General features: G+C 39.8%; 1 protein-coding gene across 1 annotated transcript in view; it reads left to right on the forward strand.

Annotated features, from left to right (window-relative positions):
• The window catches only part of LOC115215010 (mediator of RNA polymerase II transcription subunit 23), a 77,149-nt gene that overhangs the window by 23,206 nt on the left and 31,218 nt on the right, over nt 1-22,725 (forward strand). The window contains exons 12-21 of the mRNA XM_029784122.2: nt 1,505-1,707; nt 3,495-3,568; nt 6,546-6,714; nt 9,663-9,805; nt 11,634-11,808; nt 13,674-13,843; nt 16,007-16,204; nt 18,350-18,416; nt 19,339-19,392; nt 22,182-22,290. Of these exons, the coding sequence (XP_029639982.1) occupies nt 1,505-1,707; nt 3,495-3,568; nt 6,546-6,714; nt 9,663-9,805; nt 11,634-11,808; nt 13,674-13,843; nt 16,007-16,204; nt 18,350-18,416; nt 19,339-19,392; nt 22,182-22,290 (1,362 nt within the window). The remainder of the gene's footprint in view (nt 1-1,504; nt 1,708-3,494; nt 3,569-6,545; nt 6,715-9,662; nt 9,806-11,633; nt 11,809-13,673; nt 13,844-16,006; nt 16,205-18,349; nt 18,417-19,338; nt 19,393-22,181; nt 22,291-22,725) is intronic.

Here is a 22,725-nt window from a genome sequence, read left to right on the forward strand (position 1 = left end):
TATTCTTTGTTGGTTATTATTTGAAGTTACTACCTGCCTGGATAGGGTCCCTGTTATGCAAATTGTAGGAGTCCATTTCTGTTTTGCATTTTGTGTATAAATCTATATAGGCACAATTGTGGCTGGCTGTATGGTTAAGAAGCTTGTTTACTAACTATACGGTCTCCGGTTCAATCCTACTGTGGCACCTGGGGCAAGTATCTTCTACTATAGCTCTAGGAATACAAAAGGCTTGTGAGTGGGTTTCATAGACAGAAACTGAAAGAAGCCTGTCATTCATATATATATGTGTGTATATATATATATATATATATATATATTTATGAAATCATATGATCTGCAGCTGAATTTGTTTTTAAAAGGCTTGCTTTGAGAGTTGCATTCCTTCACGTTCGATACAAAATCTGTTTATTATGGTAGTTTTGACTTTAAGAGTCCTTCCTAGCATGAGGCATTTATGTATAGTAATGCCCTTAATATAAATAAATATATTTAAAGGGAATGATTAATAAATTTTTCCCTCAAGAGGTTTTTCACATTAACTACTTGATAATTTCTTATAAAGATTTTATCCTATTTTTAAAATTATACACACACACACACATATATACATATATGCACACACACACAGATACAGGGTGTTTACGCTAAATTTAACAGCTTGTGTAAAAGGAAAAGGAAAGACAACATCCCATCCCAAAATAAAAGTATTTTAAAAAATCAAAAAGTTTCAATTAAACTATGGCTGGGAGATGACAATTTACTCAAAGTAGCCATCTCCGGCTTCCAGCATGGCCTCAAGATGGTTCTGGAACCTGGTGAATGCATTGTTCACTGTGTTCCTGGGAAAATTTTCAAACACCTCCTTGACCTTGGCCACCAACTCAGCCTTGGTGTTGCAGGCAGAGCGATGTCTTTCATAACCATGCTCCATGCATACTAATCCATGGGATTACAGTTGGGGAAAAAAAGGAAACAAAAGATCATCAAATTTATCCCAAACACCATGTGTGTGTGTGTATGCTGCATGCACATGTGTATGTGTGTCTGTTTCCTTTACAAACAGGTGTGTGTTGACAACAGGAAAGGCATCTTGCCATAGACAATCTGCCTGGACAAAATTCTTCTGACCCCATATGAGCAGGGAAAGTGGATACAAAAGCAACAATGATATATATCTTCATCATTATCATTTAACGTCTGCTTTCCATGTTGGCATGGGTTGGATGGTTCGACAGGATCTGGCCAACTGGAGAGCTGTCCAGACACCACTTGTCTGTTTTGGCATGATTTCTATGGCTGGATGCCCTTCTTAATGCCAACCACTTTATAGAGTGTGCTTGACATCTTAATGGATTCAACAGGTCAAAAGACCATGTCTAGCTCCCGTGTCTCATTGGAGGGGTACTGGGTAAGACCTATTTCTGTATGGTGTTCATTTGTAAAATGCCAATTGAATACAAAGTCTGTGTGATACTTTTGTTTCTTTTTCTGTCTTTTCTAGCTTGCTGACTTTCTACCAGTGTTGAAACTCTATGACTTGCTTTACTCTGATACAGAGGTGTTACCGGTCCCTGATGTCACTAAACCTCAGTCTACACATGCTTTAGCTAGTACTTCCATATGGATTCACCTGAATAAAAAAGCTCATACAGACAAAGCAAGGCTCCAAAGACCAATTCCACATGCTCTTAAAGATCATTTGGAGTAAGCATTACTTTTTATTTATTTTTGATATATTTTTCAATCATTCTTTATCATCTCCTTTTGATATTATTGTGCTGCCTCTCTGGTCACAGTTCAAATCCACTGCAGTTGTCACATTGTATTTATAGACAAAACACGTTATCTCACAAAGTGTCAGTTCACTTACCGTAAATCTTCGAGGATAATCCGCATTTTTTTCCCAAAATTTAAAAGTCAAAATCCCTAGTGCGTAACTATATACGAGGTTAAGAATGAAAATTTTTTTCTAAGCAACGTCCGAGTCTCTATTTGCTGTCCGGCAATGTTTATTCAGACGCATTTTGTGATGTCGGGCACGAAAATACCTTAAGCTAAGCCTGAAAGCAATGAAGTCATAAAAGAATCATCCATAACTTGCAAGAAGCAACATTTATTAAACGTTATTACTATTATTTCTTTATTTTCTGCTAACAAAATGCACAAAAAAGCTACACATTTGCATTATGTTATATATACAATAACAATAAAGGATGTTACCGTATACAGTTTTACAAACCAAGGGTGTTATATAGACCTCCTTGACTCAAGTTAGAGAAGGGGTGTGTATTATACACAAGGTTTTGGTTTTTCAGAGGTACAGCACCCTAAAAATCCCCAGCGTATTATACTCAAGGGTGGACTATACTCGAGGATTTACGGCAGATGTCAGGAAAGTATTTTGTATATTTTGGAAAATGCCTTCTGTGAATTGACTGATGTTATTTTCCCTGTCTTGTGGAAAATTCATCTACCATTTGCTTCATGCCATGAACTGCAGTTGATTCTTCATCTCTCATGTGCTCCTCAGGGCTTTGAAAACCTCTTGGCTTGAAGAGTATCCTCTCTGTCTGCGGATGCTCTTGAAGCTGAGAATTCAAACTTACAGAGACAATATTTACATGTCGCCTGAGGAAACACAACTAGATCTCATAATGCATGGAAATGGTCGCATAATCAAGTACCTGCATGCCTGGAGCACTACATTACGTAGAAACAATTGTAGTGATTGAAAATAAATGTCCAACCATACTCCATCATCATCATCGTTTAACGTCCGTTTTCCGCGCTAGCATGGGTTGGACGGTTCGACCGGGGTCTGGGAAGCCAGGGGCTGCTCCAGGCTCCAGTCTGATCTGGCAGAGTTTCTACGGCTGGATGCCCTTCCTAACGCCAACCACTCCGCGAGTGTAGTGGATGCTTTTTACGTGCCACCTGCACAGGTGCCAGGTGGGGTCCGGCATTGGCCACTATCGGTTGGAGCTTTTAACATGCCAGCGGCACGGAAGCCAGCCATATATGTATATATATATATATATATATATATATATATAGACACATACATACATACATACACACTTATATAGTGACCCTGGTATTTGTAGTATTCTTCATGTATCATAGCCTTGGCATGTATTGGTACATAAACAAATATTAAGATAATGATTTTCTTCTAAAATATGAGATGTAAATGTCTCATGAAATGTTATATCGTCATTGAATGAGAGAGAAATTAACAGCTTATCTGGTCAATATTATTTTAGTAAAGCAGCAAGCTGGCAGAAATGTTAGCACCACGAGTTTAAATTCTGCTGAGGTCAGCATCACCTTTCATCCTTTTGCAGTCGCTAAAATAAGTACCAGTTGAGCACTGGGGGTTGACGTAATCGACGCACCTCCTCCTCCTCCTCCGAAATTGCTGGCCTTGTGCCAAAATCTGACATCAATATTATTTCAGTTATTTCTACTTACTTTTACTTTCTCTCTTACAGATTCCTGAAGCATGCATTCAGCCAGAAGAATTTGTTACTTGGAGATTATAAAATAGCTTTGTTATGCAATGCTTGTAAGTCTGAGTACAAAACTTGTAATTTTTTTTTTTTTTTATAAATCTTTTACCTTTTACTTGTTTCAGTCATTGGAATACGGCTATGCTGGAGCATTGCCTTGCAGGTTTTAGTTGAATGAATGAATCCCAGTTCTTCTTATTTTAAATAATAAGTTCTTATTAATAATTTAAATAATAAATTCTTCTTATTATTTATTTATTGTGTTGGTCTCATTTGCCAAACTGCTAAGTTACTGGGGTGTAAATGAATCAACATCAGTTGCCAAGTGGTTGTGGTGGAGGACAAGCACCAACAAATAAACACAAGCATGTGCGATGCCGGACCCCCCCTGGCACCTGTGCAGGTGGCACGTAAAAAGCACCCACTACACTCGCGGAGTGGTTGGCGTTAGGAAGGGCATCCAGCCGTAGAAAGTCTCCCAGATCAAACTGGAGCCTGGAGCAGCCCCTGGCTTCCCAGACCCCGGTCGAACCGTCCAACTCGTGCTAGCGTGGAAAACGAACGTTAAACGATGATGATGATGATGTGTGTGTGTGTACGCGCATGCACACACACACATGTACATGCATACGATGGGCTTCAACACAGTTTCTCTCTACCAAATTCGCTTTCAGCTTATAACGTATTGGTCAGTCCAGAGCTATAGTAGAAGACATTTGTCTAAGGTGTCATGCAGTGGAACTGAACTCAAAACCACTTGGTTGCAAAGCAAGCTTGTTAACCTCACAGCTATTGCTCTGCACCTATAAGGACTTCTTTTGAAGTGGAATATATCTGTTCCCTTTTTTTGTTTTTTAATGGAAGGGAAAACTTCAACTGATTGTATTTTGGAAACTATCACTTCCTCCTGCAGCTTTCAAAAGTGTGCCCATATATATATGTTGTAACCAATCCTATGACTGGCACCCGGCAGATGCCGGGACCCCTGGACTGGTGGTATGTAAAAAGCACTATCCGAATCGTGGCCGATGCCAGTGCTGCCTCGACTGGCTTCCGTGCCGGTGGCACGTAAAATGCACCAATCTGACCGTGGCCGTTGCCAGCCTCGCCTGGCACTGTGCAGGTGGCATGTAAAAAGCACCCACTACACTCACGGAGTGGTTGGCGTTAGGAAGGGCATCCAGCTGTAGAAACATTGCCAGATAAGACTGGAGCCTGGTGCAGCCTTCTGGCTTCCCAGATCCCCGGTCGAACCGTCCAACCCATGCTAGCATGGAGAACGGACGTTAAACAATGATGATGATGATGATGTATCTGTATGTGTATATGTCTAAGTGTCTATATCTACATGTGAATATACTTATGCGTCTGTCAGAAGCTCAGGCATGGCTGTGTGTTTAAGAAGTCTTCTCTCAACCAAATACATCAAGCTCAGCTCCACTTTGTGGCACTTTAGGTAAATGTCTTCTATCACAGCTCTGGCCTACTAAAACCTTATGAGAGGAGTTGGTAGATGGAAACTGAAAGAAGCTTGTTAGTCACACGCGCACACACACACACATGTCTATGTGTTTGTGTGTGCATGCGTGTGTCTCCTTGTTTTGATATCACACGATAGTTGTAAATGAGCATCACTGTCATACAAGCAGTGTCATTCATTTCCAGTCTTCTGTGAAAACATTTCTAGCTGTGGGGAAATATTACCTTACTTGGAAACGAGGCTTGGTGACAGGAAGAGCATCAGACCATAGAAAAATAAACCTCTGTTAACTCCTTTCATCCCATACAAATTTGGAAAGGTGGGTGTTAAAATCAGTTTGTCTTGATTTTCCTGTCTGGCTGCTAACAGAAGCAAGAAAGCAAATAATAAGAAAATAGTAAGGGGTAGTTAAAAAAAAAGAGTGAGCAAAATAATTCCGACGAGTCTTCTGAGAAGGGTTGTTATTAATTTCTAACATTGTTACATCATCATCATCATGCAACTGGGGTCTGTGAAGCCAGAAGGCTGCACCAGGCCCAGTCTGATCTGGCAATGTTTCTACGGCTGGATGCCCTTCTAACGCCAACCACTCCGTGAGTGTAGTGGGTGCTTTTTACGTGCCACTGGCACAGGTGCCAGACGAGGTTATAAATTTGAACGAGGCTGTATGTAATTGATTACACTGGTCTTTTTATTTGAGTTGTGCTGATTTTATTTACACCTAAGAGATTGAAAGTTAAAGGATCACATTTAACCCTTTAGTGTTCAGATTATTCAATCAAACATAATGCCTATTGATTCCCATTTATTTGAATTAATCATGCTTTATCTCATAGTTTCAAGATCTTGATGGTGTAATTAATGTAGAATAACATTGTAGGGTAGGTGTGAGAACCTGGATCTGGTCAGTTTGAACATAAAACATTAACTATTTTGGCCGGATATGGCCAGTTTAAATACTAAAGGGTTAAACAGCACCAGAAAATGTTTTTCAAGTGCCCCACCACTTCTGTCAACCTGTTGTCAATCTACTAATACTGCACCTGCTTCATAAAACCATTCCCAACTCCCTTGAGTTTTAAAGTCTTGTGAGCTGCATTACAACCTCACTAGTACCAGTGACATGAAAAAAAACAAAACAAAGCATCCAGCACATGCTGTAAAGTGGCTGATGTTAAGAAGGTTATCCAACTGTAGAAACATAGATAAAGGCGGCGAGCTGGCAGAAACGTTAGCACGCCGGGCGAAATGCTTAGCGGTATTTTGTCTGTCGTTAAGTTCTGGGTTCAAATTCCGCCGAGGTCGACTTTGCCTTTCATCCTTTCGGGGTCGATAAATTAAGTACCAGTTATGCACTGGGGTCGATGTAATCGATTTAATCCCTTTGTCTGTCCTTGTTTGTCCCCTCTATGTTTAGCCCTTTGTGGGCAATAAAGAAATAAGAAACATAGATATTAAGCAATGTTTTTTAATCTTCAATCTTGTTTATCTTCTTTATATTTTGAAAGTTATCTTTCTATTTTCATATATTTGTTTTCTTATTTTCTTCACAGATAGCACCAATTCTGAATATTTTAGTCTTCCTATGGCCATTTTGGTTGAAAATATCCATGGCAATAACAAAAACACAACCCTCTTACCAGGAAACATCGTTGCTGGGGCACCAACCCAACCGTTACCAATGAGCTTATTGGATTCTCTCACAGTTCATGCCAAAATGAGGTGAGGTGATAGATTTTGTGCTGGTCATGCCAGAGTTATTTAACCTTACTATATATAGTATTGACTCCCTAATTTTGCAGAATTCATTCTTCTGTTTTCTTGATTTTAATTATACATTCCAAATGCTAGCTTGGTTCAGATATAAATCCTTAAATCCTTAAAAATGTTTTAGCCCGAAGGCCGCGGCCATGCTGGGGCACCACCGCTGAATGAGCTACACTAATATGTGAATCCACCTCTGATCAACAAGGGAGTTTGATGCTGCTGCCCGCATCTGTGTCTCTTGTCGTGAGGTAGGTTCATCTGGGACCCCTGACAAGAAGAGATCCAGTTTAGTTTTAAAGAAACCCACATCTACACTATGTAAGTCTCTCAGGCATTTAAGGAGGTTGTTAAAGAGCTGTGGTCCTCTGAAACCCAAGCTGTTGCAGTATCTGGTCCTGTATTTTCATGGTGATGTTGGAATCTTGATTAAATTAACAACATATATCCATATGTATCTTATATATATAAAAATGAATGTAGCTATATCACTATTCCTCTTTACTGAACCCCATTATTTTCTTCTGCCACTCTGAATTATAGTAAGCTTTAGGTATTTTTCCCTAAATTCATTCTGCTACAGTAATAGCAAAAAGAAGCAATATATCTTAAACTCTAGTACTGATGAAAAATTTATTGGGGTTAGGGTTATAAAATTATAAAGGAGTATCCTGTATGCTGGAAATCTATATGGTCATACACTCTGAGGAGAGCGGTTTATTTCAAACTGATGTAATGTTTTCATTGATTGATTAAATGGAGCTGCCTGAAACAGCACTAATGTACTGATACCTGGACATCGTTGTTACTTATTTGCTGAATCGTCAGGCGACATTCTGTGCTTGAGGAAACCTATTGAGTCAAGTAAATCAAATCAAATCACAATCAAATGGAAATTGTAGTTGTGGTAGCTACCAGTGCTGGTGGCATGTGATAAACACCATTCATTCATGTGTGGGTCGCTGCCAGAGCCGCCAGATTGGCTCCCCGTGCCAGTGACATGTAAAAAGCACCCGTCCAAACATGGTTGATGCCAGCCTTCCTGCCCCAACTGGCTCCTGTGCCGGGGGCATGTAAAGAGTACCATCTGAATGTGGCCGATGCCAGTGCCGCCTGACTGACTATCGTGCTGGTGGAATGTAAAAAGCACTCACTACACTCACTCTCAGAGTGGTAGGCACTAGGAAGGGCATCCAGCTGTAGAAGCATTGCCAGATCAGATTGGAGCCTGGTGTGGCTTCCTGGCTTGCCAGTCTCCAGTCAAACCCTTACCAGCATGGAAAACAGACATTAAACGATGATGATTATATATATATATATATATATATATATATATCGGTGGCACATAAAAGCACCCACTACACTCACGGAGTGGTGGCGTTAGGAAGGGCATCCAGCTGTAGAAACACTGCCAGATCAGACTGAGCCTGGTGCAGCCTTCTGGCTTCCCAGACCCCCCCCCAGTCAAACCGTCCAACCCATGCCAGCATAGAAAGCGGATGTTAAACGATGATGATGATGATGATGATATATATATATATGTATGAGGGCACATGGCTCAGTGGTTAGAGTGTTGGACTCACAGTCATGAGGTAGTGAGTTTGATTCCTGGATTGGCCAGTGTGTTGTGATCACGAGCAGGACATTTTATTTCACATTGTTCCAGTTCACTCATCTGTAAAAATGAGTTGTGACGTCACTGGTGCCAAGCTGCATTGCCCTTTGCCTTTCCCATGGATAACATCGGTGGCATGGAGAGGGGAGGCTGGTATGCATGGACGACTACTGATCTTCCATAAACAACCTTGCTTGGACTTGTGCTTTGGAGGGAAACTTTCTTGGTGCAATCATGTATGTTTAATACACACGCTAAGGCAATGAATTGACTAAGTTGTCAGAATGTTGAACAACTTGCCTTGTGGTATTTGTCCTCATCCCTTTTGAGTTGAGTTCCAGTCCTGTTTCACTAATCTGTTTGCAGGCTTACTATACTACTGCTCTCCACCTTTCTGTACTCATCACTTCCTCTTTCCTAAGTCGCTCTCATCTTCTCCCCAACTATGCTGATATTTACTGTCAACCGCATCTCCACCCTCGTTCATCATTCTGTACATTCACCTCCACCCTTCCCACCTACACACTTCCCTCACACTCTTATGAACTTAGCCTCTCTTTCTTCCTAATCCGGTGTCTGTATTCCCTCTTATACTCACCTTCCTTCACTTGAGAGCTACCACACTTCATCATCATCATCTGTGTCTTCCTTCTAGTTGCTTCCATCCACCCTTATACAGTGCAGGGTAGCCATGTATTGGTAGTCCAAAACCTTATCCACTTTGCAATCCCACCTCTACATGGTTTGAATGTCAGTTTAAATGATTATGCCTGCTCTTGCATAAATGATAAGGCCAGACTGTTTTAAGGTATTTTGTTATGTCCCTTCTGCTTTGAGTTCAAATCTAGCCATGTTTGTCTCCCATCCTTGGATGGTGTAGGGATTGGGCATAAATAACCATCTTCGTTTTCCTCGTTATTCATTAGCGCCGCCTTGGCTGGCTTCCGTGCCGGTGGCACGTTAAAAGCTCCAACCGATCGTGGCCGATGCCGGACCCCACTGGCACCTGTGCAGGTGGCACATAAAAAGCACCCACTACACTCGCGGAGTGGTTGGCGTTAGGAAGGGCATCCAGCTGTAGAAACTCTGCCAGATCAGACTGGAGCCTGGTGCAGCCCCTGGCTTCCCAGACCCCGGTCGAACCGTCCAGCCCGTGCTAGCACGGAAAACAGATGTTAAACGATGATGATGTATGTATGTATATTACCATGCTAGCACAGAAGAGTAATTGTTCAAATCATTATATTGACACTGTCATTTTATTCTTACCATCTTTGTTTCAATTTTGCAGCTTGATCCACAGCATTGTGACAAAAGTTATTCAAATGGCAAAGAAGAAAACCAATATTGCCTTAGCGCCAGCATTAGTTGAGACATACAGCCGTCTACTTGTTTACATGGAGATTGAATCACTTGGAATTAAAGCTTTCATAAGTGAGTGCATTTCACTTCAATCATAAACCCTTAACTCATTTGATCACCTCTGCAAACATCATATTCATGTATTTCCCTTTTTTTACTTTTGTCTTTTAGTCAGGAGGGAGGGGCAATGCCCATGGCTCTTTACAGTGCCTACATGTCTTGTGGTAATGAACCATACACTTGGTCAAACTGGTGGGGCTCATTCTTTCTTACACCTCATAGGTGATGTTGAATCATGCACTATCAACTAACATCATCACCATCTGGCTCTTGAGTGCCTTTAAGTGAACCCACTTTATTTCAAGTATTCAGACCAGGTCTTTAGTCTGAAGATAACTGGAGTTGCTATATTTTCTGAGTTCAAATCCATCCGGAGTTAGCCTTGCCTCTCATTTTCCCTGAGCCAAAATGTTAATTTAATTTGCATATTCCTTTTCTAATAGCATTTTGCTTTGTGCTAGTGTCAGAAATCCTACCTAAATGATCTTTATCTTTCATCCATTTGTGGTTGATGTGATAAAGCACCAGCACAAATGTCAGTTTAAATGATTATGCCTGCTCTTGCATAAATGATACGGCCAGACTGTTTTAAGGTATTTTGTTATGTCCCTTCTGTTTTGAGTTCAAATCTAGCCATGTTTGTCTCCCATCCTTGGATGGTGTACGGATTGGGCATAAATAACCATCTTCCTTTTCCTCGTCATTCATTGTCAGTATATATGTTTATGTGTATGTATGTATATTACCATGCTAGCGCAGAAGGGTAATTGTTAAAATGAGGATACTGATATATATATATATGTATGTATGTATGTGTGTGTGTGTGTGTGTATGTGCGTGCGTGCTTATGCTGGTGCAACACAAATGCACCTGTGGCACGTAAAAAGCACCCAACACATTTTGTAAAGTAGTTGGCGTTAGGAAGGGCATCCAATAGTAGAAACCATGCCAACACAGACAATTGGAGTCTGTACAGCTCTGCAACTGCCAGTGACAGTCAAACTGTCCAACCCATGCCAGAATGGAAAATGGATATTAACTGATGATATCATCATCATCGTTTAACGTCCGCTTTCCATGCTAGCATGGGTTGGACAGTTCGACCGGGGATCTGGGAAGCCAGGAGGCTGCACCAGGCTCAGTCTGATCTGGCAGTGTTTCTACAGCTGGATGCCCTTCCTAATGCCAACCACTCCGTGAGTGTAGTGGGTGCTTTATATGTGCCATATATATATATATATATATTTTGCAACAAGTTGCTTAAACCACATACCGAAAATATTAGAAATAGCAGTCAAAGGGCTACTATTTCTATTACTACAAAAATAAGTCTCCACAAACAACAGTATTTGTAACTCATATATAGCAAAAAAAGAAGTAATAGAAATAGTAGCCCTTTGATTGCTATTTCTAATATTTTCGGTATGTGGTTTAAGCAACTTGTGCAAAAATCCCTTATTATGATTATGTGAATTTTTACCGAATATGGTCCTTTTCCATACCGAAATACTACTAGGTGAAATTTATTGATTTTATTAAATTAATTATATTTCACCCTTTATCTGTATATATATATATATATATATATGTATATATATGCATGCACGTGCACATGCTCACGCATATATTCAAATACTCTCTGCTCAGATCAAATCTTCTCCCTCGTAAGCATATATCTATATAACTATTCTCTCTACAGGTTCAACTATCTTCATTATCATTAGTAAGCATATACCTGTTTACCTATTCTTCTTCCAGTTCGATTCATCTTCATTATCAGCATTGTATATCAGTGTTATCAGTGTTATCGATCTACATTTAACTACTGTTCTTTTAACAGGTCAATTGTTACCTAATGTCTTTGCAAGCCAGGCTTGGGGTATCCTGCACACATTACTTGAAATGTTCAGTTACCGACTGCATCACATTCAGCCCCATTATAGGGTGCAACTTCTAGGTCACCTTCACTCGCTGGCTTCTGTTCCACAAACCAATCAGAATCAGTTACATTTGTGGTGAGTAACCCTTTTTGACTCCCATTTCTTTTATTATATCTTCTCCTCTTCTGCATTCTTATACTCTGCTTACTCCTCCTGACTCCTCCCTTTATTACGTAATCCTTTCTTTTCTCTTCCTTCTCCTTTACATCAGCAAGCACCTCTTCACTTCTCTCTCCTTCTCTTTATCCTCTTTCTTTTATTTTACCATTCTCTTTTTCTTTTCCCTTCTCTTCTTTTTCCTTTACTTTTCCTGTACTCTTCCCTTTTTCCTCCTTTACCTTCTTTTTTTCCCCTCTTTTTAATTCATCAAACATGATCATCATTTTTACATTCATTTTTCCATAATTGCATAGGTCAGACAGAGTTTAACACTCACATATACACACACACACATACATACATACACTTGCATACTTGTACGTAAATACGTACCCATGACAAATTCTTTCAGTTTCTTTTTACGAAGTTCTCTTGCAAGGCTTTGTTAACCCAGGGCTGTTGTAGGAGTCACTTACCCAAGTTGCCACACAAAAGGTTTGAACCTGGAACCATGTAGTTGAGATACAAACTTGTTATCACACTGCTATACCTGTACAATAGTATCCAAATAGGTGATGCCCTGCTCCTCTAAACAGGAGATGTAATTCACTTTTCCCAAATCTATCTGTCTGATAGTAAATACATTCAACTTCCTTCTTTCCTCCCCAACAAAATTTCTAGCCTTTTACTATTGAGAGAGCAAATTGACAGAATCAGTGGAGCACCAAACAATGCTTTGTGGTATTTAGGTATGTCTCTTTACATTCTGCAATCAAATCCTGTCAGAATTGGCTCTGTCTTGCATCCTTCTGGGGCGATTAAGGAAGCACCAGTCAATATGGTGTCAGCTGTTCTCTTCCCACTAAATATTTGTGGTCCTGTGTCTACATGAAAAATCATTATTATAATTGATTCAATCAGTTATGACCTATGCCCCCTCTAATTTGTTGCTTTGTAAAAGTATATATTTCACTGTGTAACAAAATTAAATTTTTTTTGTCTTTGGTCAGTTGGTGTTATTTCCTATCTGCTTCATCATCATCATCATCGTTTAGCGTCCGCTTTCTATGCTAGCATGGGTTGGACGGTTCAACTGGTGTCTGGGAAGCCAGAAGGCTGCACCAGGCCCAGTCTGATCTGGCAGTGTTTCTACAGCTGGATGCCCTTCCTAACGCCAACCACTCCGTGAGGGTAGTGGGTGCTTTTTACGTGCCACCTGCACAGGTGCCAGGTGAGGCTAGCAAACGACCACGATTGGATGGTGCTTTTTACGTGCCACCGGCGAGGCTTCTATCTACAAATCAAAGGAAATGACTACTGTTCCCTTCAAACTTTGCTTTTATGACTTGGACATCAATGTTTTGAAACTGATCTATTTTCCATTACATTTCAATCAGATTCAGTCCTGAGTTGTTGAAGCAGAAATATCATTATAGCAAATACACTGCTCAGTACCACAAATTTGCTTGTCGGATGCCTGACTGTAACCACTTGTGTATGTTCCTTAGTGGCTGACAATAAGTGCATCTCTGATCATGAGCAGGAGTAGTGGGGGAGCATCATAGCCATGTGTTGAGAGGCATTCGTTGGGGTTTGAGTAAATGTAACAAAAGTAAAGTTTGAAGGAAATATTAGTAGTTTTTCATACTTCCTAGAGGTAAGCAAATAGGAAATAACAATCACTACCCAAGGACAAAAATCATGTTATTAGTTATTTGTACTAATGATTTGAAAATAATAAAATTTCTATTTTCTTTTCTTTCCACTGAAAACGAACCCTGAAATTGTTCAAGTTAGATCTAAAACCCAATTAAAAATTTTTAATATATTATTCTCCATAGCGTTGAAAGTACAGCTTTGCGACTTATCACTGGTTTGGGCAGTAATGAGATTCAGCCCCAGCTCACCAAGGTTTTCAAAGAACCCAAAGGACCAAATTTTCTGTCACTAGATTCTGAAGAACTGAATCGAGCTTTGGTCCTCACACTTGCAAGGGCTATGCATATCACAGGTTGGTAGAATATATTATTATTTGGACATTCACATCATCAATATATAATTATTATCATTTCGTTGCTAATAATGGTAATTATTAGCAAAAGCATCCTAAGTCCAAAATGTTGCCTTTTCAGAAAACGAAAAAATAGTTTCACCATTCCGTTTCTTTTTACATTTGCAAAACCATTGTACCGCACTTAGGCAATTTTCATATCTTGGCATCTGAAGCAGCTGGAGATACAATAGTTTGACCAAAAGAACCAGCAATTGCAAGCAAAAATAAATTTTGAGAAAAATGCATTTGGCCAAATTTGGACATACGACAGTTTAACATAATAGCAGTGATTTGTACATTTACATCATTTAAACTTGAGTTATTGGATATGCTATTCTGTGATATTCTTGCTTTTCATTCCAACTTAAGGTATATCCTTTTGTTTCATTTCATAGCCAAAATGTGTGTGTGTGTGTATGTCTGTATGCTTGTATTTGTAACCATTTGTTCCATTCCATAAAACTGTTAATTAAACTCACATACATGCACACACAGTCACACATTAACCCTTTCGTTGCCAAACCGCCCAAAGCCGCCCGAAAAAAATTTTGGTTAATGAGACCAAACTGCCCAAAGCCGCCCGAATTTACCTATTCATATTTAAATGAGAATATCAGAGCAAATCTCTTTAGTACATTCGTGAAAACACGTATTATACTTCGTAAACAGTTCAACTACAGTTTTGTACAAAAATCGAAGTGTAATTTTAATTCCGTGAATTTTGGGAGATTTTTTTCCGAAATTTGTTCCTATTGTGTTTTCAAAATTTGTAATTCTGACAAAAAATGGATACGAATTTCATTATATCAAGCAGCGAGTCAGAATTCAAAGGATTTTCTACTGAAGACCTTCATAAATCTAACTCTATGACTGAAAAAAAAAAGCATGTGGTATTTGATAATGAATCTGATGTTTCATTTTCCGAAAGTGAAAACTGTGAATCTGTGATCTCCGACTGCGATAAAGAAAATGAATTGGCACCTGAATGGAGTGAAAATTTAAAAACTGTTTCTTTCGGTGATTTTTCTGAAGAAACTGGACCAAGCCACAGACTTTCCCAGAAGAGTAAAGCCTTAAACTATTTCTTTTTACTTTTTCGAATGAGCCTATTTGAAATCATTACGGCGGAAACGAACTGTTACGCTAAACGTAAACAAAGCGAAAGAAAGGATAGTTTGTGGTTTCCCATAACCTTAAATGAAATTAAGACTATTTTGCCATAAATATTATTATGGGTATCAGAAAGTTACCCAGAATAACAAATTCTATCGTAAAATTTTGTTGTATACCCAATTGAATATTAGCTAATAACCCATTTTATATAGCGATGTTTGAACAAAATTTTAATAATTTTATATTTTGTTGAATTTACCTGTATCTACCTGCAATTAGAGTCACTTTGTGACAAAAATTATAGTATAGAATTGGTTGAGAATATTTCATTAAATTATCTTCCAAAAATCAGATTAATATATCGATAAATAAAAAAGTTATTGTTGTTTAATGAAACCAGACTAAATTTATGATTACGTTAGAAATTAATTGAAACACATAAGGGGTGTAATTTGGTCAGAAATATAGTAACGAAAGGGTTAAGGGAGAGTGAGTGTGTATTCTATTATACATGCGAAAGAATTAGGCTCACTCCAAATAATAACTAGTTAACATCATCATATTTATTTAATGCCTGGCTTCAGTTCTAGCTTTGACAGGATGTGTTCCAACAGGACCTGAGTCCAGGAAATATATTGAGTTCCAGTGAAACATATTCTGGTATACATATATATTTCTTTACTACCCACAAGGGGCTAAACTCAGAGGAGACAAACAAGGGCAGACAAACGGATTAAGTCGATTACATCGACCCCAGTGCGTAACTGGTACTTAATTTATCGACCCCGGAAGGATGAAAGGCAAAGTCGACCTCGGCGGAATTTGAACTCGGAACTTAACGGCAGACGAAATACGGCAACGCATTTCGCGTGCTAACGTTTCTGCCAGCTCGCCGCCTTCTATATTCTGGTATACATATAAATGTGTGTATGTGTGTGTGTGTGCATGTATCTGTTTATCTGCTGGTATGTTTTTTTTTTATATTTCCACTGTTATTTTATATTGCAGGTGCTGAAAGTCTATCTGGAAATTGGTGCTGGGAAATCTTGAGTGCAATCATGATGAATACTCCACATGGCTGGCCCAGTCATACATTGTCTTCCTTCCCAGCAACCATCAGTGAATTCTTTAACCAAAATCCTGCTGTCAAGGAAGATAAAACCGTTCTTCAGAAGAACGTAGATACAGAGTACAAGAAATGGAGAAGTAGGTTCTACAAAGACACATTTCATTGTTGTCTGGGATAAAGTTATACTGATAATTGGTGTCATTAAACCTGCTCAGATTGACATTTTTTTCACTGGTTCCCCTCTCTCTCACTCTCCCTTGGCTGGATAACCATGCACCTCCTCTATAGCAAGACACCTGCTTCTACCTCTGTGTCTCTTTGTCACACTCTTATCTCTCCTCATCTGACTGAAGATCACCTTCTCCAGTGCCCCCTCTCCTCTCAAAATTCCTTGTTTTGCAAGTTACTTGTTGACCCTGCCAGTGCTGGTGCCATGTAAAAGCCATCCAGTCCACACTGTAAAGTGGTTGGCATTTGGAAGGGCATCCAGCTGTAAAAACCACGCCAAAACTGACCTCGCCTGTGCTGGTGCTATGTAAAAAGCACTCAGTCCACTCTCTGGGGTGGTTGGCATTTGGAAGGGCATCCAGCTGTAAAAACCACGCCAAAACTGACCTCGCCTGTGCTGGTGCTATGTAAAAAGCACTCAGTCCACTCTCTGGGGTGGTTGGCATTTGGAAGGGCATCCAGCTGTAAAAACCACGCCAAAACTGACCTCGCCTGTGCTGGTGCTATGTAAAAAGCACTCAGTCCACTCTCTGGGGTGGTTGGCATTTGGAAGGGCATCCAGCTGTAAAAATGATGCCTGGTGTAGTCTTCTACCTAGCCGGCTCCTGTCAAGCCGTCCAAACCATGTCAGCATGGAAGATGGATGTTAAATGATGATGATGATTATGAAGTCTCTCTTTTTCTCTCATACACTCATGCACACGTGTATTTTAGTCTCATGGTGAAAGAGTTTGCATAGTGTAATGGAGCCAGTATATCAGAGTAGTCTCTTCAGCTGTATTGTTGCTGAGGTATCAGTTCTCTGAAGCCAAACAACTCATTCTTTCTTATTATCTTTGGTTTACATTTCACACACTATTTTTACTGTGTGGTACAATGGGTAAAGACTCCCTTTGGTCACAAATGACCGTGGGATTGCATTTAGAAAGTTACTCTCTGACACACAATTCTGGGCAAGGTTGTTTATGGAAGACCAGCAGTCGCTCATGCATACCAGCATCCCCTTTCCGTGCCTCTGATGCTATCCAAGGGAAAGGCAAAGGGGCCGATACAGCGTGGCACCTGTGATGTCGCAACTCATTTCTACAGCTGAGTGAACTGGAGCATTGTGAAATAAAGTGTCTTGTTCGAGAATGCAACATAGCCTGGTCTGGGAATCGAACTCACTACCTCATGATTGTGAGCCTGATGCTCTAACCACCAAGCTATATACCTTAGAGGGGAACTTTTTAGGTGCAATCCCATGGTCACTCATGACCAAGAGGGTCTTTACTACGTGGCACTTTCTGCCAGCAATCGCCTGACCCCCGTGCTGGTGGCACGTAAAAAGCACCATCCGTTCGTGGCTGTTGCCAGCCTTGCCTGGCCCCCGTGCCGGTGGCACATAAAAAGCACCATCCGATCGTGGCCGTTTGCCAGACTCGTCTGGCACCTGTGCCGGTGGCATGTAAAAAGCACCCACTACACTCATGGAGTGGTTGGCGTTAGGAAGGGCATCCAGCCGTAGAATCATTGCCAGATCAAACTGGGCCTGGTACAGCCTTCTGGCTTCCCAGACCCTAGTTGAACTGTCCAACCCATGCTAGCATGGAAAGCGGACACTAAACGATGATGTAGTTTCTCTCATGCTAGTATGGGTTAGATATTTGTATTTTCTTTGTACTCATATAGTAATGTATGAGACCTACATGGGTGCAGTCAATCTGTTGCAGTAAAAGAGCTGCTAGTACAAAGTGAGAAGTGAAATTGCTGCATATTTTTTCGTTATGAACTTACAAAATGTGGAGACTATTAAAGTAAACAGTAAGCTGTGGAGAATCTAGTGATAGACCATCAGTGATTAGTGAGTACAGAGTGTTCAGAAATTGTGAATGGTTTGCTATGAAGAAAAGCATAACATTTTGTCATGGAGTGATTTTTTTCTGATGATACTGAACAACTGAATTGGAGGCAGTGGGGGAGAGAGAGAGGAAAAATAAAATATAAAAAATGAGAGGTGGAAGAGAGTCACCATTTTCTCTGTCTTTTCACAAGTTATTTTTCTCTTTCTCTAGGTATGGCCAATGAAAATGATATTATTGCTCATTTCTCTATGCAGGGTACACCACCTTTGTTTCTCTGGTAAGTAGCTGATCTGTTAATCTTCTCACTCACTCATAAACAAACAATCCGTGCCTCCTCATGCATCTACTGTATTATTAGAATTCATTATATGAAATGCATGGTTATAGCATCAGTCATCAATTATCTGAAACAGCTGTAAAGCAAAGACTTGATTGCATCATGTAATTGCAATGGAAAATTTCCATATATACATATACTTTCCTTATGCCTTTCTCTGTCTTTTCTGATTCTCTCTCTGTATGTGTGTGTATGTATGTATATCTATCTATCTATCTATCTATCTATCTATCTATCTATCTATCTATCTATCTATCTATCTATCTATCTATCTGTCTATCTATCTATCTATCTATCTATCTATATATATATATATATATATATATATATATATATATACCGTGCCGGTGACACGTAAAAAGCACCGTCCAAACATGGCTGATGCCAGCGCCGCCTGACTGGCATCCATGTCGGTGACATGTAAAATGCACCCACTACACTTACGGAGTGGTTGGCGTTAGGAAAGGCATCCAGCTGTAGAAACACTGCCAGATCAGACTGGAGCTTGGTGCAGCCTCCTGGCTTCCCAGACCCCGGTCGAACCGTCCAATCCATGCTAGCATGGAAAACGGACGTTAAATGAAACGATGATAAAGACTTATTCCTATCCAAAATGAGAGTACCATCATATTTTATTGTAACAATAAAACTTACAAATTTATTCAAAATATTAGAATCAGTAGTCAGTTCTCTCAAATGTATGTCATAGTTAATATAGTTTTAAATGTTATCTGAAAATGTGACAGCTGGCCATAGGTGGACCATCTTTTGGCTGATTGTAAGTCAGGGTTAAATTGGGTCTAAATAACAACAAACAACACTGTCATGTTCCTGCTAAGACTGAAAATATTTTCTATTTCAGCATTATCTGGAAAAATCTGCTGGATGACAATAGAATATCTTCAACAGCATACAAGTAAGAAACCTTGTCCTATATAATCTCTCTCTATGTATATGCATATGTGATCTGTGTGTGTTTGTATAATTTGTTCATTTTTACATCTGTATTTCTTATTTCTTTACTGCCCACAAGGGGCTACACACAGAGGGGACAAACAAGGATAGACAAACAGATTAAGTCGATTACGTCGACCCCAGTGCGTAACTGGTACTTATTTTATCGACTCCGAAAGGATGAAAGGCAAAGTCAACCTTGGCGGAATTTGAACTCAGAACGTTAAAGACAGACGAAATACCACTAAGCATTTCGCCCAGCGTGCTAACGTTTCTGCCAGCTCTCCACCTTATCTGTTTTTCTGTGCTTTACATCTGTATTTCTGTGCTAGCATAGGTTACATGAATATATTATTGAAGCATTGTATATTCATCTCACCTATGCTAGCATAGAAGAAATAAAAAATAAGAAGAAACAAATGATATGTGTGTGTGCAAGCATGACTGGATGGGCATCTGGGTGTATATTATAGCAACTCTTGTCCAGCCCATGCCAGCATGGAAAAACTGCTCATAAAGTGATGATTGTGTGTGTGTGTATATATGTACACTGTGCTCATGCCACATAAAAAGCATTCACTCCACTCTGCTGGGTGGTGGTGTTAGGAAGGCTACCCATCTGTAAAAACTGTGCCAAAACAGAGACAGAGTCTGGTGCAGTCTTCTGCTTGGCCAGTTCCTGTCAAACCGTCCACCCGTGCCAGGATGGAAGGTGGATGTTAAATGATGATGTTAAATTCCTTTAAGACAATTACGGTGCCGTCCGCGGTGTCCGGCGCCGCCTTCCGTTCCCGGCTAGTCTAAGCGGCGTCGCCCAGAGCTCTGCCACGCTACCGTGCCCGATCAAGTAAGAACGAACCAAAGCTCGCGGTGTCGCCCATGTACACGTACAACTTGCTGCAGTCCAGTGACCGAAACTAAGAAAAGTGAAAGATATAAACATATATGTATGTCTATATATATTCATGTGTGTGTGTGTTTGTAAGTGTACACGTTTGTATAGATATATATACATAGGCGTGGCTGTGTGGTAAGTAGCTTGTTTACCAACCACATGGTTCTGGGTTCAGTCCCACTGCGTGGCACCTTGGGCAAGTGTCTTCTACTATAGCCTCGGGCCGACCAAAGCCTTGTGAGTGGATTTGGTAGACGGAAACTGAAAGAAGCCTGTCGTATATATGTATATATATGTTTGTGTGTCTGTGTTTGTCCCCCTAGCATTGCTTGACAGCCGATGCTGGTGTGTTTATGTCCCCGTTACTTAGCGGTTTGGCAAAAGAGACCGATAGAATAAGTACTGGGCTTACAAAAGAATAAGTCCCGGGGTCGAGTTACTCGATTAAAGGCGGTGCTCCAGCATGGCCGCTGTCAAATGGCTGAAACAAGTAAAAGAGTATGTGTGTGTTAATGTGAAGTGAAATCATAGTCATGGATAGTGTTGGTGACACATAAAAGGCACTAACTTTACTCTTGGAGTGGTTGGCATTGTAACTTAGCAGTTTGGCAAAAGAGACCAATAGAATAAGTACCAGGCTTAAGAATAAGTCCTGGGATCGATTTGTTTGACAAAAACACTTCAAGGCATGGCTGATGTCACATGAGTGAAATGAGTAAAAGAATAAAAGAACAAGCACTCAGAGAGCACAAACCTCTGCCAATTTAACACCCATGTTCTCTCAACGATAAGCCTGAGATGATTTTTAAAATAAGAATAACTGAAATAAAGTCAACTGCTCTCACAAATGAGAATACTAAAATGAACCCAACTACTCTCAAAAATTAAGTAAAAAAAAAAACAGGAAAAATAATCCAGAATCCTTGTCCAGTACCAGATCAATCCCAGAATCTAATCAGTTCATGCCAGTCATGAGGCCAAACATTCCCGAAAGTTTCATCCGAATTTATCCTGCAGTTCTTGAGATATCTTGTCCACGGACAAACTGACAAACAAACAAACATGACTGAAAACAATACCTCTGCCTTCGCTAAGGCGGTGGTAATAAAAAATTAAAAGAATGTTACTAAAAAACAATGCTTCAAGGTACTAGTAATAAAAGAATGTTACTAAAAAACAATGCTTCAAGTAACTGTAAGGCCTTACTAATAGACCCTTTCACCATTGAATTTGTAAAGGGAACTGGTTGCTTCTTTACACTTTTGGGGTGCAACTTGGGTGCAACACAATTTCCTTTCTTTTTGTTTCTAGAAACTACCAGTTGGTAACAAAACGCAACTTTAAAAATATATATGATTCTTTATTCTCTTATCCACAAATGAAGCACGTTGGTATATTGGTATCCACCTAGTTCAACACAGCAAGGCTGAATTCTAACGTTTGTAAGATCCTTACAACAATTCAGCAGCAACAGAACAGGTCAAATCCTAAGCGTCTGGGACAGGAGAATAGGCTGATCACACGTTTAAAAAACACATCCTTTCTCTTCTATCGCCGTGTCTCAAGTCAACGACGCTATTAAGGAACGCGATAGAATTTCTTCCCCAGTCTCTAGCGCATGTGCATGAGGGAACTTCCTTATGCCTTTCCAGACGGTTCCAACCCCGCACATGCACACTGAAGAAGGACGTTGCGTGTGCGCACACTGGAATATGACGTCACTACAAATTAATGCAGTAAACAGCTGTCAGTGAATTAGTCAATAAGTATTTGTCTGTGCAGAAGTTACTGTTTAATTCAAGTTCTAAATATTGTCAAACTAACTGGTAAACTGTTTACTCTCTTTCACTACTTAGAGTTTTGGAACGCTTAGGACCAAGATCCTTGTCATCACACTTACGAACTTTTGCTGATTTTCTAGTATTTGAATTTTCAAGTTCTCCAAGCGGTCCACAACTAACTAAGGTGAGTCTTCTGTTTTCCCTTTTTCCTTTTCTTCTTTGTATTGTTGCTTTATGCTACCTGATTCAGATGTCAGCTGACTGGATTTATACATGATCTATACATTGGTTTCGTCATTGTAGAGATAAGATGGCACTGCAGATGTGGATGAATATATTAGCCTGTATATCATAAATGTTCATATTTATCCTGAGGCAATTGTTTCTGGACAGATCATTTGTTTGTGTTTGCCTTAGTTCAGTTAGGTGTCAGGTAACTGGTACCAGATTTTCAAATAATGTTACTTTTAACAGAATCTATTTAATAAGAGAACCCCTATGGTAGGAATGTCAAACATATGGCCTGCAGGCCACACTTGGCTCATGGAATTGTTTAGTCCAGCCTCCTTTTATGAAAAAATGTTATCATTTCTAATTTTAAAATAGTCTGTAAAATATA

The sequence above is a fragment of the Octopus sinensis genome, linkage group LG8, assembly GCF_006345805.1.
Source record: "Octopus sinensis linkage group LG8, ASM634580v1, whole genome shotgun sequence".
In the NCBI taxonomy this organism is placed as follows: Eukaryota; Metazoa; Mollusca; class Cephalopoda; order Octopoda; family Octopodidae; genus Octopus; species Octopus sinensis.